The sequence below is a fragment of the Protopterus annectens genome, chromosome 14.part0 (assembly GCF_019279795.1).
Source record: "Protopterus annectens isolate FY-2018-M chromosome 14.part0, PAN1.0, whole genome shotgun sequence".
Classification (NCBI taxonomy): domain Eukaryota; kingdom Metazoa; phylum Chordata; order Ceratodontiformes; family Protopteridae; genus Protopterus; species Protopterus annectens.
The window spans coordinates 929,346,713-929,364,003 of NC_056748.1; the positions used below are offsets into that span (position 1 = coordinate 929,346,713).

At 38.7% G+C, this 17,291-nt stretch overlaps 1 protein-coding gene across 1 annotated transcript in view; it reads right to left on the reverse strand.

The window, feature by feature from the left end:
• Positions 1-598: 598 nt before the first annotated feature.
• The window catches only part of LOC122789349 (S-adenosylmethionine synthase), a 516,516-nt gene continuing 499,823 nt past the window's right edge, over positions 599-17,291 (reverse strand). Inside the window, exon 9 of the mRNA XM_044056729.1 lies at positions 599-1,997. Coding sequence (XP_043912664.1) covers positions 1,895-1,997 — 103 coding nt within the window. The 3' untranslated portion in view covers positions 599-1,894. The remainder of the gene's footprint in view (positions 1,998-17,291) is intronic.

Sequence of the window (17,291 nt, forward strand, 5' to 3'; positions counted from 1 at the left end):
ATCGTTTACGGCACCAACGTTTGCCCCTCAACTTTTGACACAATCACATCTGCCTCAAAGGTTGCCAAATATTGGATAAATATATTATTTCTGAGTTGTATGGCCTTTGTACCCAAACACTGACCTGTCTGAAAATAAATTCTTGGTAAAGTTTGCAGCATAAAAACATTCTCAGAATTATAAGTGATACATCTTTGTACTTCCCAAGAAATACTGCTGGCTGTTTTTTTTTTTTCAGTTTGGAAGATATGTCTGCATATTTCTGTACTGACATCTGTTTTGTTGTCCTTTACAATTTTAATCACAGTATGTGATAATATCACTAAAAGCAAATCTACCTGCAAGATAACAAGAACACAATACTCATTCTTTATATGTACTTTGTTTAGCCACACTATGCATAAAATAATTAAAAACTTTTTATGCATAAATTAATTAAAAACCTTTTTTTAACATCATAGTTCTAAGCTAGTACTCTAAAATGAGGCTATTTAAACTATTTTTCTTTTAGCTGTTTATAGAACAAGAAAACAAACTGTTTTTCTAGGTCAAGGAAATTATAATGTTTATATAAAATTACTTATAAATAAGAGAAGCACACACATAACCCTTTATTGTTCAAGCATGGCTTATACTCTAACTGCTAAACAATTTAATTTAACTGAATATACCACTGAAAAGGATGTCTACTCTATTGCGACATTGTAGTAAAAAGAGCTGCTAGACTTTTTATTTTGCAAAACTCTGTAGTACATCACATTGTGAATGAAAACTTATAAAGTAAAAGGCAAACCTAAAAAAAGAAGCTCCTGACCACTTTACTCATAGTATCCAAATTATTAGAAACAGATGATTAGATTGACCAGTCCATCTTCTGTGATCAGTTCACCAAACAATACTGCAAAATAACCGTGGGAAAATATGCATGTACCGCAGTTACTTCAGCCATAGGTTAAAATACTAGGCAGCTTGGTCCCAGAAACGTTACTGTTGTGACTAATGTTTTGCCAAAGCAGTGAACTCCGAAGAAAAAAGGTATTAGCTCATTATTTCCTTATTCAGAAGAATTCACATTAGGAGCTTAATGAGGTATTTGGCTAGATGTTTTTCCTGATATAAAACATAAAAAGATTTAGAGATGCATATACTGGACAGCCTGAAAATGTATCTGTACACTACTAATGTTCTGACAGTTTCATAACTTAGAATTAAAATGGCATGCCTCTGTACAATAAAACGGATAAACAGAAAAGGTACTAATTTCACAAGTATGCATAAAGATAAGCTAACATGAGATGCAGTTCATCAAATGGGAACTGCTATTACAGTATAGAGTTTTTGTAACATTTTCTTATATTCCACAGGCTGTACAATCACTCTTTGTTAAAGTGTGGTGTCCCGCATGAGGGGAAACGTTTTCTAAAGATATTTTAAAAAGATAGCTTTATTCTAAAGCTATTACAAAAATCCAACTGCTGACAGGCACTTGTTACTCATACAAGGCAGACAAGGATAATATTATCAGGTTCATTAAAGTGCTGAATATTTAAAGTTTGCATGATTAATAATACCAAAAACTGGATAATGCAAATAACTAAAAATGAACCTTAAATATGGGTTGTAAGTATGCACCTCTTAGCTACTAAAAACTAATTCTACTCCATATGAGGAGATGACTGTAAACATGTGTTACTGTGTAAATCAGATTTTCAAACAGTATATTTTATTGCTGTTTCCACTCATTCACATGTGGTTATCTGACAAGCTCCTCCCCATGCACAGTAATGAACAACTTTGATTTGGCATCACTCTCCAAGTAGAAACCTGAGGAAACCTGACTGGGTGAAGTGAACGTAATGGCACTGTCTGGTTAGAGATTACTGGCATCACATATTCAAAACACAAGCTGCTTTGGCACCTCCCAGGGAAACTCCTTCCTTCCAAAGTGGCCATAACATGCCGTACTTCTGTAGATTGGCCTCTTCAAATCAAGATCTCTACATACATGTAACAAGGAAAAAAAGCAGACAATATTAAACATTTAACTGAATACATCACTGAAAAGGATGTCTAGTTATCTTTAGTCAACAGAATGTTTGCTGTAACTAAAATCTTCAAGACTATATCAGTGTTAACTTTGACTTTTGGTTAACATCAAACCGAAAAGAAAAAAAAAACAGATTAAGGATAGCAACACTTTGTCCACCTTAACAGTTTTAACAGTTATATGTTCCACTAAGACAAACAGGCACCTAATAAGCTGTTTCAATTGTCCACTAAAAGATCTAGACTTCAAAAGTCATTGCTAAACCCAATTATTTAAGCAGTTTCATAAAACAGTTTCCTCATTATTACATTAACTAAAAAGAGCTACGTTTTCCAGGGTGACTTCTACCATGTCATTGTCAAGTGAATAATTATAAACACAAAAAGGCACACTTCACATCACACTAACAACACACGCACACACACACACACACACACACACACACATAGTCTTCCAGTCCCATGCACTCATTGTTTAAATTAATACATTTTTGCTTTTGCTTTCAGCTTCCTCTATACTAACCACAGCTCTCGCTATAACTGCTCAGCAACTCTGTGTGCTTATAGTAATATTTTTTAAAGCATTCCAGAGCTACTTAGATTACTCTTTTGTTGGATACTGATATCTTAAATGTATTACTTACCTGAAACTGATAGTTGTTCAGACCCTGTCCCTGCGGGGGCCGGGCCTGCTCCGTTTGCTATGCTCACTCTGCTCTCCACCCTGCCCCTATCCCTGCCCACCCCCATAACATTAACCTTATATCTAACCTGACCCCTCCAACACCTCTCTTCCACCTATCCCATAACCCCTCTAATTATTCCCCAGTCATACCAATACTCCTAACTACTCTACCTCCCCACCCATTCCAAATGTCCACATAGTACTCCATCCCCTAAACTATAGCTATCCTGCTCTTATTCGTTCTGTTATCACACTGCACTCAATCACCATCATGTCCATCACCACTATTACTATGATCTCACTTCTCTCACTTACACTCTCTCTCCTAACATTAATCACAACTTTCCAGACACCCAACATACCTCCTACACCCATCTGTACAATCCCCACACATAATCGACATTTATCAAGTTACTTGGCCACCCACCCTAGCATATTCACAGCTTATACCTCTGCACTAACCAAAGTAAAAATTATACCTCTCCAAATACACCCCTATTATCACACCACCAGCAGCAACTGTACCATTTTTAGGAAAGAACTGATAAGTATAACCCACACAATTTGCCAAAGCATTATATCCCAGTACTGTGATATACAACCCAAACTAGGTCCAACCCTCACCGACCCCGGTAAACCTAGCAAATCTCTCATGCTATCAACCATAAACAAGATACCCGAACTCCAGGCGTGGATTTCACAAAACAACCCTGATATTATAGCAGCTACCGAAACCTGGTTGAAATCATATGTAAAAGACACAGAATTTCTCCCCCCAGGCTACTCATGCCTAACAGCTGATCAGCCCCACAAAAGGAGGAGGAGTAGCAATACTCCTCCCTAGCAAATATACTTTAGTTCCCTACTCAAAACCAACACCCAATTTCTTTCCAGTTGAAGTACTAATGTCTATATTACAACTTAATCATAAAAATATTTGCAAAACACCCTGTATATTTCTCCAGGAAGCAACATACAAACATTAGAGAACATACTTGCCTGAACATCCAAAAACATAGATAATGAAACCATCATTCTAGGTGATGTAAACATTTATTGGCTAGACATTGCCCGAAAGAAACCCTCAAAAAACATAATTCAGGACATCACTAGACCCCACAAAAATAACAAGCAGGGCTCCACATTAGACTGGGTATTAGTGTCCAACCCTAACAATATCACCACTGGAGGCATACTACCTAATACCATTAGCGACCACCACCCAGCATATATCCTACACAAATCTACCCCAACCCAGGCCAACACCAATATAAATCAACCAAAAATTTGACTAAGTTCCAACCATCCATATTTAATGAAACATTAGCTAAAGTAAACTGGGAACCCCTCAGATCCCTACCACTTAATGAGGCTATTGATTTCTTTAACTCAACATTCCTAGATAACCTAAATAGGCAAACACCCACCCACCAAAAATGAATAAAACATAACCATGCAAGCTGGCTCTCAAAGTCTACCAAGGAAGTCATGTCCACAATGGATAAAATCTGGAAATCATGGCAGAAAAAGAAAGACCCCTCAACTCTACTACAATACAAGCAACTCTGTAACCAGGCAAAACAACTAATAACCAGAGATAAAAATGTCCACTACCTCCACCTACAAAAACAACATAAAGATAATGCCAAAAAGTTCTGGTCCTCCATTAACCAACTATTACACCCAGGGTCTCAAAGCAACCCATCACATGACCGAGACAAAACCCCTGCCAAACTTGCCACCCTCTTCAATTCCTACTTCACTGACACCATAGATACACTAACCAACACTTTTCCTACAGCTAGCACCATCACCACCAAGACAGCTTATGACCATATCATTCCAGAAAACAATCCTACCCTCAAGTCCAACCTAAATTTCTCCTCCATACACACAGCCACAATAAAAAAGTTTACTTAAGCTAAAACCCAGTACTCTGGCCCCTGACAATGTACCCCTACCTTCCTGCAGCTAGCAGCAAACATTATACCTTATCTCATCAGCATACTCATTAACAGATCGATTAAATAATCCATAGTCTCAGACATCTGGAAAAAAGCTTACATTCTCGCCTTACACAAAGGCAGCACCAACATAGACACCACAAATTTTTGGCCCATAGCAATTCTCTCACCCCTCTCTAAAATACTGGAAAAATGCATCCATGTCCAACTCCTCAATCACCTGCTTGAAAACTAAATTCTGTCAACCACTCAGCATGGTTTCAGACCAGGACACAGCACCACCACTGACCTCCTCACCTTCTATGATACAGTTAACCGGGCATGGGATGCTGGCAAAAAAAATCGCTTCTCTTTTCCTAGACCTCTTCAAAGCTTTTGATACCATTTATCACACCATCCTCCTCTCTAAACTATCTGCCCTCCACATTTCCCCACCTACCCTACAATGGTTCAATAGCTATATTTACAATAGCCAGCAATCCACCAAATGGCAACAATCTTACTCTCCCTTCCTCAATACTTCCATAGGGTTACCCCAAAGCTCAATTCTTGGTCCTCTCTTATTTAGCATCTTTATTAACAACTTTCACTCCACTCTCCCACAATGCTCAGTAATCCAGTATGCTGACGACTCTACTATAATATGCACTGCTAATTCCAGCTCTGAACTCCAATAAATCACCCAGAATGCCCTCCCCTCTACTGAATCTTGGATGCTTAACAATCATCTTGCCCTAAATCTAAAACAAACTAAATTAGTATTTTTACCCCTAAGAAAACCACTCTCTAGATAAAAAACTCTTCACTATACAAGCCCAAGTCAATTCCGCTATAGAAATTGTCTCACATACTAAACTACTAGGCATTATTATAGATGAAAACCTTAAATTTGACTTACATATAAACAATAACATCAAAAAAACACGCCAAAAGCTCGGTATGCTCTACAGGCACCAACACTTTCTTAGCCTTAGCCTTGCAACTACCTTTTTATTACCCTCTCTCCTTTATGGTACCCCTCTCCTCACTAATATCCAAAATTCTGCAGAATCCAAACTTGATATGTGTTATACCAGAATAGCCAAATTTGACACCAAGGCCAAATTCTCATCCCACCACTGTAACTCACTGAAACAATGAGGCTGGCTGGAACTTCACCACCATCTCTCATTCATCCAGCTAACTACAAGACACAAAATAATCTACAGACTGTCCTGCTCTCTCAACAAAACTTGTCCAATACCAACCCAGCAGGCAACTAAGATCTGAAAATCATCTTCTTCTAAAAGTAAAAAAAGCCCACCTTACCTGCTGGTCAACTCTTCTACTCCTTCACCATCGCCAAACTATGGAACTCACATCCACCTTCTATAAGAAACACAGGCAGCACCTCCAGCTTCAAACAAATACTGAAAAATCATCTCAGCTCTATAACCTAACCTCCTCCTTCTCCTTATATGATAACTAAAATGCTTTTTGCTACTGCTGACTGATGATATTCTCTCCATAAGTATTATTTTTCATCACTTCTTGATACTGGTACAATAATGCTGATTAATATAGCTCTATTTATACTTCTCTGAATGAATTAATCTGGCAACCAACAAAATACCTGCTTTTATGTATATATTACTGTAATCACCATCTGTAACACTATCTATTTTTGTACCAATTAATCTTTAATATTTTCTGCATCTATGTTCTTGTGGGAGCTTTTCTCCTCAGGCCTCCACTGAAAATGGGCTCTTTTTGGCCCAGTGAACTTTCCCGGTAAACAAATGCAATAAATAAATAACATAACTGTGGGTGTGTGTGTGTGTGTGTGTGTGTGTGTGTGTGTGTGTGTGTGTGTGTGTGTGTGTGTGTGTGTGTCTGTGTGTGTGTATATACATATATATATATATATATATATACATATATATATATATATATATATATATATATGCATGTTATTTAGTTAAGGAGCTACAATGAGAACACAAATTAAATATATTCAGTAGGTTCCATTGTTCTTTATAGTCTAAAAGTTAGGAAGATGATACACACACACACACATATATATATATATATATATATATATATATATATATATATATATATATATATATATATATATATACCTATTTATCTGTTTATCTATCTGTGGATTTACTAATGTCTACGTGCATAATGTCAACTCCAAATGTTCAAATTATGCATGTCTACGCACTACTACACATGCGCTCAGCATCACTCTCGATGCATGCAAAACGTTTACAGCAAGCCCCCTGCACCCCCTGCTAATGAAATATTCTATCTCCAAGATCACACAGTTCTTGGGGAAAGGGCAAATTTCACAATCTCAAGAATTGTCCTATCTGCTACTTCTGCTGTCAGGTGTCGGACATCTGTTTCGTTGACCAAATTATGTCAACTAATGTCAACCAAAGCACAGTTTGACAAAAAGTATCAGTTTCCATATCTATCTATATATAAAACACATTTGGTCTAAACTAACTTGGTGTAATTTAAGAATTTATTCATTTGTGTGGTTTCAGAATAATTAAGAATTTATTCATTTGATTTAAGTAAATCTAGTTTAAATTCTTTTGAATTATATGGATTTGGTGTTAATTATTGGCTGTAAGCATTACATCAATGCTTATTTATAAAGTAATGGGTTCATAGGTGTGTACTAGGCTAATGGCCATGGAGACGTACAAGCCTAGCCCATAGAAGTGCTGTGGCATTGCGCCACGCAATGTTAGTTCCCACTGCGTCTGTCAAGTGGCCTAATGGTTAAGGTGTTTGCCTTACACACATGAGGTGCAGGGTTTGAGTCTCATAAGGGATAAGTGGCTAGGCTTAAAATGGCTCGCAAGGGCATTTAGCCTAGTACTAATCTATGAACCTATGAACCTAAGTAGAGCCACTGGAGTGATTCCCAGGTGAACTTTCTATTTCCCATCCACTCATAAAAATTTCTCTTGAAGAGGGCCAGTAAGGTGCTCTGCTTGACATGTATGGGAACTCTATTTTAGAGCATGGGCAGTCTCTGGGTTATGAACCTGTCTCTCCAGCACGAACTATTGATTGTGGTAATGTAGTTGAGTGAGTCAAGATGAAATAAAGGCAAAAGGAAATAAAGGCAGTGAGGTGACACAGTCAGTGGGAGAGCAGGTATTCTGGGCTTGAGTAGGCACAATAAGGTCATGTCTGAATTTGGAGTCAGTGAAATCTGCATGGTAACAAGGAATGGATTGCCAGACAGTGGGTGCAAAGGAACTAATCTGGCTTATTTGTATTTAATTTATTTATTTATTTATTTTATGGGAAGAGATATCTGAGCTCTGCCACTTGCTTGGATGATTTCACTTCACACTGCTGGTCATATCTAATCCTGTACATTGGTTACTGATTTAATTGACCAGGCTACATATTTATTTTTCTGTGGGAACTGAACTTTGTGCTACCATATGATGTCTTGCTTTAAGAAGAAATATAATGTGGATACCATTGTATGTTTGTTTCCATTAATACAATCTACCATTCCTCTGTATGGTTTACTTCTTGCATGTTTTTGTTTCAGACTTACATTATGGACGAAGTGATTCATGAACATTTGTTCTCTTGCACAAATGAGAACAAGTGATGGACTGTGACAATTAATAACGCAAATGCAGAGTATTGCAAAACACAGATAGTTTATTCTTGAATTAAAGGCAAAATACCAAATGTATACAGGTAGGCTTCCTTAAACATATCAAAGGACACCTTTGACAAGAAGAAAGCCACTCACTCTAACTTCTTCAAGCAGCAAAACTAGCTATTATGAAATGAGTGACTTTTTAAACACCATGACTTGCACTGACAAAACTCTGATTAAGTTCATCTTTTATATACCTAAAAATAGTCTAGCAGGCTGTTTGTAAGTGAGACATTTAATGGTTCATAGATTAGTACTAGGCTAATTGCCCTTGTGGGCCATTTTAAGCCTAGCCAATTATCCCTTGTGAGACTCTAACCCTGCACCTTGTGTTTGTAAGGCAAACACCTTAACCATTAGGCCACCCACCTGGTTAAAAAGAAATACTTATGAGACGATGAAGCACCTACCTATTGATTCTGTTTTTTTAGTTGTAGTGGTCTATGATTTAGCACATAATTCTCATTTGTTGAGTAAGATTCTATTTTACTGCAGAAATGCTATAAAGTAATAATCACATACACAGGTTAAAAAAGAATCACACTTTTAATTTTGCTTTATTGCAAATTCATTTGTTGTGTTTTGGGCTTCATTTGAATGATGTTCTCTTTCAATCACATTTAATTAGTTACTGATGGTTAGCATTTTTTATTAAATCATCATAATATAAATGAAGAGCAGTTATTTTGACTGCAGTACTTTTTTCTTTGTATTACTTATTTATGATGGAAAATATGAGCAGAATATGCCTAGCAGGGTAGGTAACTGGAGAATGGCTAAGTTATTCAGCTACCGTCTAGTATTTTCAACACCTGCCCCCCCCCCCAACTACTGTACTTCATTGCATGCATTCATGAAAAGACAAGCTACCTTTTGAAAACTTGTGCAATACCTTTCTTGATCTAAAAAGCTTACTCTCTTTGTTGTTTATAATATTAGACAAGTATAATCATATTGACAGAGGAGGATGGTAGCATTTTTATTCTTCTGTATCATGATAATAATCCAGCATCACTAAAAGCAGGACAGCATCTACATTTCAAAGAAAATAAAGGGGTGTAGACGTATTCAAATGCCTGAATTTATACTAGCATTTTGTTAATTACTTGCTATTCTATGGAAATATAGTTAATAAATAAATGTATCATCTCCAGTTTACATATTTGGAGTTATGCCACAATTCCTAATAAGCATAACAAAACAGATAAGCCTCTATCTTACCTGGGATGGCTTAAATTTTTGTTTCTTTCTGGTTGTAAAAGGTACAGTCTATAATGTTAATATGATATTATGATGATAGATACTCTAAGAGGGATAACAGTAAATAATAAATGTTTCTACTACACAATATAGAGCATGGTTAGGCAGCAAAAATAATATAAACTGATTTAGCTTAATGTAAATAAAATAACAGTTTAAATACACTTGTCCTTATTTTATAGGTAATTGTTTTAGACAATAAAAAGTAGGACTGTGTACAATGACAGTAATCATATGTAAAGTTCTTCATACAGGAACATAAACTTAATAAATTTAATAAAGAAAAGTAGAATTTTATGTGTGTGTGTGTGTGTGTGTGTGTGTGTGTGTGTGTGTGTGTGTGTGTGTGTGTGTGTGTGTGTGTGTAAAATATATAGGATGCATTAATTAACAGACTTCCTTCTAACAAGATGAACTTAAAAGATTTTAAAGACTGATTAAATAAAGAGTTAATTATTTTTCTATTTAAGATGACAGGGTAAAGATATTACAAAATGGGATTCATTAAGCATAAAATACCTGTCCAACTATATTTCCTTAGTTCATCAAAACTGCTCAAAACAGTTAGTTTCTTGTTTATAATTTGTAAAAGTCTGATATAGGAAGTCAAGAAATGTGTTAAATACTAGAAGCAGGAGGAGTATCAGCATTTGTGTCGTAAAATAATGGGCTATTTTAGTGCAGATGAATTTTCAGTCATTTATGGTTTACCTGAAATTCCATAGTGATCCAAGGATCCACCTCTGAAACCTACAATTACAAGTTAGTGGGTTTCAGAACCAATCTCTTTATATAATGAGCCTATCATGAATCCTACTCTGAGTTATGTCAACAGCTATCTGAGAGAGAAAGGACATTATATAACAGCTATATAATTGGCAAAAAAAACTGTTGAATTTGTTAGAGTGATACTAGTAACTATGGATAATCTAGGCTGTGTTCAAAGTCATACCCAATACCTACAAAGTGGAAATGGTTTGTGAACATTTGAACCAGTTTATTGAGATGTTGATTACGTTGATTAATAACAAGCATATTTACAGACACTGCTATTGAAAAGTGTTGTAAGTTTTGAACTTTAGATTCAGGTACAGCTGGGCACCTCCACGGCTAATAGTTATTCAACAATGCCCCGTCAGTACGGGAGAGTAAATGTATAGTGTCCGGATAGTAAACTGTGTAATAATGCCTACATTGGCAGAAAATATTAAACATGAACATTGAAAATAGTATGATGTTTAATGATCCACAATTAGGGAAACAAATGAAATTCCAAGCATATGCTAATGGTAAGACAATGAACGTGGTTATATGGCTACTTGTGTAGTATACAATGCAGACTACATTTAGAAAACAGACAAGTGAAAGACAAGACAGCTGCTCACTATCGGGTAGTGATCAATGGACTTGTTAAGCATGTTATGATTTAAGGCAATACATAGTACTTCAAGTTTAGAGCACTTGAAGTGGCTGGTCTGAATGCAAAAGGAAACACTCTATTTTAACTAATGAAACCAGAGAATATTATTAGACTATATTTTAGAGCAGATAGAAGCCCTGGCCGGAGTTCTAATGTCAGTATTAAACCTGTCTTAAAAGATTATTAGATACTGGTTAAACGGTAAATGTTCATCTTGTTTTAAGCAATGTGCCTTTAAGGATTGTGATCATGTGACATTATATATGCTACTTTATAAATGAAGAAACACTGTTAGTGTCTGTTAGTGTGAAACTGGTGATTTCTTACTTATTTTGTTTAGTTTTATGATATATATATATTTTTTTTTAATAAAATTAGACCATGATTCTTTGGAGCTGAGAATAATGTTATTTTTTTTTTTTATTAGGAGTTTGTTTTCTTCAGACATTTCTCTAGAGCCACATTTTACTATTTGTGATGGTATTAAACATAATAAATAAAGCTTCTTTAAGGTCAGATAAAAAAGCATAAGAAAAACTAAGGCATTACTTTTCTTTCTTTGGTATTCCATGTGATACAAAATAAGTTTTAGACATCTCAACAAGACATGGGATAATACTGAATATATACACTTCAAACGGTAGATCATTGCATACATGTTTTCTTATTTTCTGGAAGGGAAGGCGATACTTGAAAAATGTTTAAGGAAGATTTTACAACCTAGGATCAATCATTCAATTTAATTAATAATAAAATACTATGAGTTAATGTACTTAATTGTATTTCATTACTAACAAAATACAGATGAAATAATTATATACAAAAATGTTTCAAAAATTACATATACTAAAGAAAAATTTAAAAACTGCTTTTAGAATATCTTGTACTTCAATTACCACAGGACTTATAGAAAATATTATGATAAATTGGAAACTAGGATGATGAGGGTATTTATATTCTGGCTTAATTGTTTGAAAAGAATGAAGTTATTAGCTGATAATATTATACTTAAATATAGACTAATTATTGAGACAGAAGTTACCTATATGAACTATTACATAATATATGTCCACTAAATTACAGTTTATGAGAGTAATACATCTTAAAGTATACACTAGCTTATTACAATATCTAATATGAATTTTAACAAGTACAAGAGTGACATCTGTTTTGCTTAACAAATAGAAAGATAGATAGATAGATAGATAGATAGAAAGATAGATAGATAGATAGATAGATAGATAGATAGATAGATAGATAGACAGACAGATAGATAGATAGATAGATAGATAGATAGATAGATAGATAGATAGATAGATAGATAGATAGATAAAAATTGTTTAAACCACAAATCAGTACCACCTAAATCTTAATTAAAGCACAAGTGGGATTCATTCTTCAAACTGACAAGACTTATTCTAGACTTTATTAGAAAAGCATCAGACTTTGCATCATTTTGGAAGATATGAAATGGAAATTTCTACATTATGCTTTCTATTCACCCCTACTACTGAAAAAATAAGACTGTTCCTGGTTTGTTACTGGAAAAGCAATAAAACCATTAAGGCAGATTTGCAACACATACCCCCAGATTCTGCAAGCCTTGCACAGCGTGCAGGATTAGTGCAGGAGCTCCAGCAGGCAATATGTCTGCCATGTGATCCAGGAATAACCTAATAATAATAGTAGCGCTCATGCACTAGTCCTGCACAGACTCAGCCCCTGTATGCAAATTACCCTATTTGCAAGAGAAATCCATGCAAATGAGGTGAATTTGTGATCCCGGAAGCTGGAAACCGGCCGTGCAGGACTAGTGTAATCTGCAGAAATGTACTCAGTCAGTAACGGAGGACATTTCTGCAAATTACAAAACGAAGCCATGACAGCTCCAAATAAAGTGTGGATATCATGAGAAAGCATACCAATGGCCAAGTATAAGGCCATTGGCATGGAAAACACTTGAAAAAAAAATCAACTTTTACTTTTTTTAGCCGATCTCGGCTGTTTAAGCATAGCGCAACAGCGCACAAACAGGATTGGGGGGAAAATAATAAAATAAACCTACAATAAGCATTCTAACTAAAATCACTATTCTGCCATTATACCCAACGGCAGGCAGAAGACAACATGGCCAGAGAATAGTGGTTGATAAAGGGGGAGGCTCAGTGTGGGACATGTAACTATGAATTAGCAGGCAATCCTATGCAAATGAGGGGAATGATAGTTAATCCCAGATTTTTCCCTGCATGGTAGTCAGCTCCCAACAGTGTAAGAGCACAAATAGCTTGGTGCAAGCCTAGGAGTTAGCTAGCATCAAAGGGGGATGTGTCAGGCATACTGTAAGTGGATTTGAGCCCTGTGGCTCAGGTTTGCTACTAGCTTAGCACAGCTAAGCAAGGGGGGGGGTGTGCCTGAGGCTGCCTAGCACTCTTTACATTGCCTAAGCGGGTGTGCACGCTGTGCACCGGGTTTTAAAGAAAACAAAAGTAAACCAGGAAATGGCAGCTCTGTGCACATTTGAGCACTGTGTTTGTATGGGGCACCCCCGGGCTTAAACAGGAAGGCAATGGGAAGGAAAAACAGCAGTAGGAAGGTAATCTAGGAGAACTAGCATAGCTGGCAGGTGAAATGTTTCAGAATCAGCCAATTACACAGGCAGCAGACCAGCCCAGAACACTACTATAAACTATGCAAACAACTTCACCTCAGGTTTTTCCCATACTCTATACAAGCAGGGAACTTTTTACAAACAAAACAATAAAATGATAGGGGCTGCAGCAGGCATCATACAACAACATGTGGAAGAGGCTGAGGGTGGTGAGGATGTGAGTGCTGTCGACCAACCCACAGTGAGGAGACGGAGAAGAGTGTACAAACCCAGGGTAACCTACCAGGGGCTACATGAGATAGAGATAGCGGAGCACTATAGCATGGACAGGGACTTCATACAGCAAATTATTGAGCTGTGCCGGCCACGCCTGACAGACCGAACTAGCAGAGGGGAACCCATCCCATTGGATACCAAGGTATGTGTAGGCCTAGGAATACTAGCCATAGGTACCTCCCAAAGCTAAACTGGGGATATCATGGGGATCTCACAGACATCAGCATCCAGAGTATTCCACCAGTTCCTGGATGCCATGTCAGCACATGCTGGTGAGCACGTACATTTCCTCAACACCCGTGAGGTGTTGGCCAGCAATATGCGTCTCTTCCACTAAATAGGAGAATACCCTGCGGTAGTGAGTGCTATAGACTGCACACACATACACATCAAAGCACCACCCGGTGATCAGGGTAGGGTCTACATCAACCGCAAGGGCTTCCCCTCCATCAACTGCAAGGTCATGGGTGATGCCCAGGGCATTTTAATGAATGTGTGTGCTGGCTGCCCTGAAAGCTATCACAATTCCCACATCTGGCATCTGACGCAGCTGTACCAGAGATTTGGCAATGGGGACATTCCTTATGGCCACCTAGTGGGGGATGATGATTACACACTGAAGCCGTGGCTGATGTCACCCCTCAGAAATGCACACACACCCGAACAAGAACGCCATAATGAGGCACAAGCACAGACCAGACTTATAACAGAGCATGTGTTTGGGATGCTCAAGTCACGGTTCTGCTGCCTGGACACATCTGGTGCAGCCTTGCAGTACTCACCAGCTACAGGTACTCAAAATGTTATGGTATGTGTCATGCTACACAATATGATCCTGCGGAAGCAGCTGCAGCAGGAACAGCACATGGCAGGGCCACACAGCCCCACACCAATGCCAAGGCCTGCACAGGCACAGAGTGACTCGGAGGAGGAACAACCTGAGCCTGTTCTAGTAGGCATACGGAGGCGTGCCCAGTATGCCCTGGCCTTGGCAAAGAGGCAAAGCATAGCACATACACTGACACAGTAGGGTCCCAGGGAATGACACCTCTCTCTGACTCGCACATACAGTAAAAGGGATGCCAAACATGACACTACCTGTGCTCAACCATGTATGGGGAGTGTATTATGTGCATCCAACATATGCAGTCCTCCAGCACCATCCTCAACACTGGCACACCCACAAGGTAAGTCAATCAACCTACCAATTGCCGAATGGAGTAGAATGTGTTGTTACATGTATCTATGGTATGGATGTGAGCATGCAAGGGAATCAGGTGGCTGACTGGTATGCCAGCTGATAGACACCCACAGTGGCACCATGAGATCTCTGACAGATACTGGAGTCACCATAGCAGCCAGCACTACACAGGGTGACAGAACCCACTGCAGGAAATGTAGTGGGTGACATGTGTGTCCATATGACTCACACATGTCAGTCCGGGAGGTTCACATACCCAACATCAGTCTCAGCCGGCAGGACAGGTGTAGACAAAAACAAACACAGGCTGTGCTATGGCCTCTGAATGATGCCTATGGGTAACCCCCCCCCCCCCAGGCCTACACAGACAGACTACAGCAGGTCGGGCAGTAGGATGTTATTTCTGAAGGGTAGGAAGTCAGACACTAATATGTAGGTCAACCAAAGCTAAAACCTTCAGTACACTGATATGCTTCTAGTCAGCATGATAGGTTAGAATACAGAATGAAATGGAGTACCTGACATGCCAGTACAGTCATAGCAAATGTGTACAAGTGCCAGGTGTGCCCCCCATCCTATGTAGAAATGTAGAGACAGTCAGGTGTGCCCCCCAATCCTATGTAGAAATGTAGTAACAGTCAGGTGTGCCCCCCCCCCACTCCTATGTAGACATGTAGAAACAGTTAGGTGCGCTCCTTCCCCCAATCCAGCGTACAAATGTAGTAACAGTCAGGTGTGCCCCGCCCAATCCTGTGTAGAAATGTAGAAACAGTCAGGTGTGTCCCTCCACAATCCTATGTAGAAATGTAGTAACAGTCAGGTGTGCCCCCCCCCCCTACTCCTATGTAGACATGTAGAAACAGTCAGCTGTGCCCCTTTCCCCAATCCAGCATACAAATGTAGTAGCAGTCAGGTGTGCCCAATCCCAACCACTGTGTAGAAATGTAGAAACAAACAGGTGTGCCCCCTCCCCCAATCCTGCGTAGACATGTAGTAACAGTCAGGTATGCCACCCTTCCCACAATCCTGTGTAGGAATGTACACACAGTCAGGTGTGCTCCCCCAGCCCAACCTAGACATGTAATAACAGTCAGGTGTGCCCCCCTCAACCTATTTAGAAATGTAGTAATGGTCTGGTGTGCTCCTCCAATCCGATGTACACACGTCGTAACAGTCATGTGTGGCCCCCCACAACCCTATGTAGAAATGTAGTAACATGTATGTGTAGGTATAATACCAGCGGAGCAAAGATGCACAAAGGTGACTAAGGTAGCAGGATAGGTTGTATCATTTGCACAATATGCAGGTCTGTGTGTGTTAGGTTGGCGTGTGTTTCATATTGTGTGAGAGTGGTCAGTATGTATGCATGTTGAGGTAAGACCTGGTGGCCATTGCCCACTACAGCTGATGACATGGACAAGCCCTCACAACTGCAGTGCCAAAGACAATTCCCATCAGTATAACACATGCTAGCAATAAGCCATTGTAAATGTATAGGGGTAATATGTGTCACCATCTGAAAGACTGACATGGCATGGCTTTTGGGCTAGACATACAAGCAGTACACAGGGAAAAGTACCCCAGACATACAGTATATATTGTGTCACTGTGAAATGGAGACACCCTTGGAATTGTACATACAGGTATGCATCACATTAACTGGTCCTGTAGTAGGGGATACCGGTGATGTCTGCCCGAACACTTGCAGGTCACAAAAGAGGTAGGACTGATGTATTGGGAAACAGCTGATGTATCTGCACATGCCAGCATAACTGGAATGCCCCATGCATATCTGTGTGTGTCAGATGCAAGTAGTGTCCATAGCACACATGCACCCAGCTCACACAAACACCACCTACAGGCACATCTTTGGTCATATCCCTGCTGTGGGGAATGGGTACAATATGACCCCACCTGTATTTGGTAATACAGGAAGAATGCAGCATACAGTGCAGGTGTCCAATGCAGGTGTGTCCCTAGCTGTAGGTAGCACCCTGCCAGCATCCACACCACCTGATCAAGACTGATAGAAGGTATTGGCATGAACACCTATCACACCTACCCTGTCAACCCAGGGGAATATACTGTATGGTGGTCTGAGACTGTAGGCCTGACAGAATGCAAAGACCTGACACATCTCACCCGC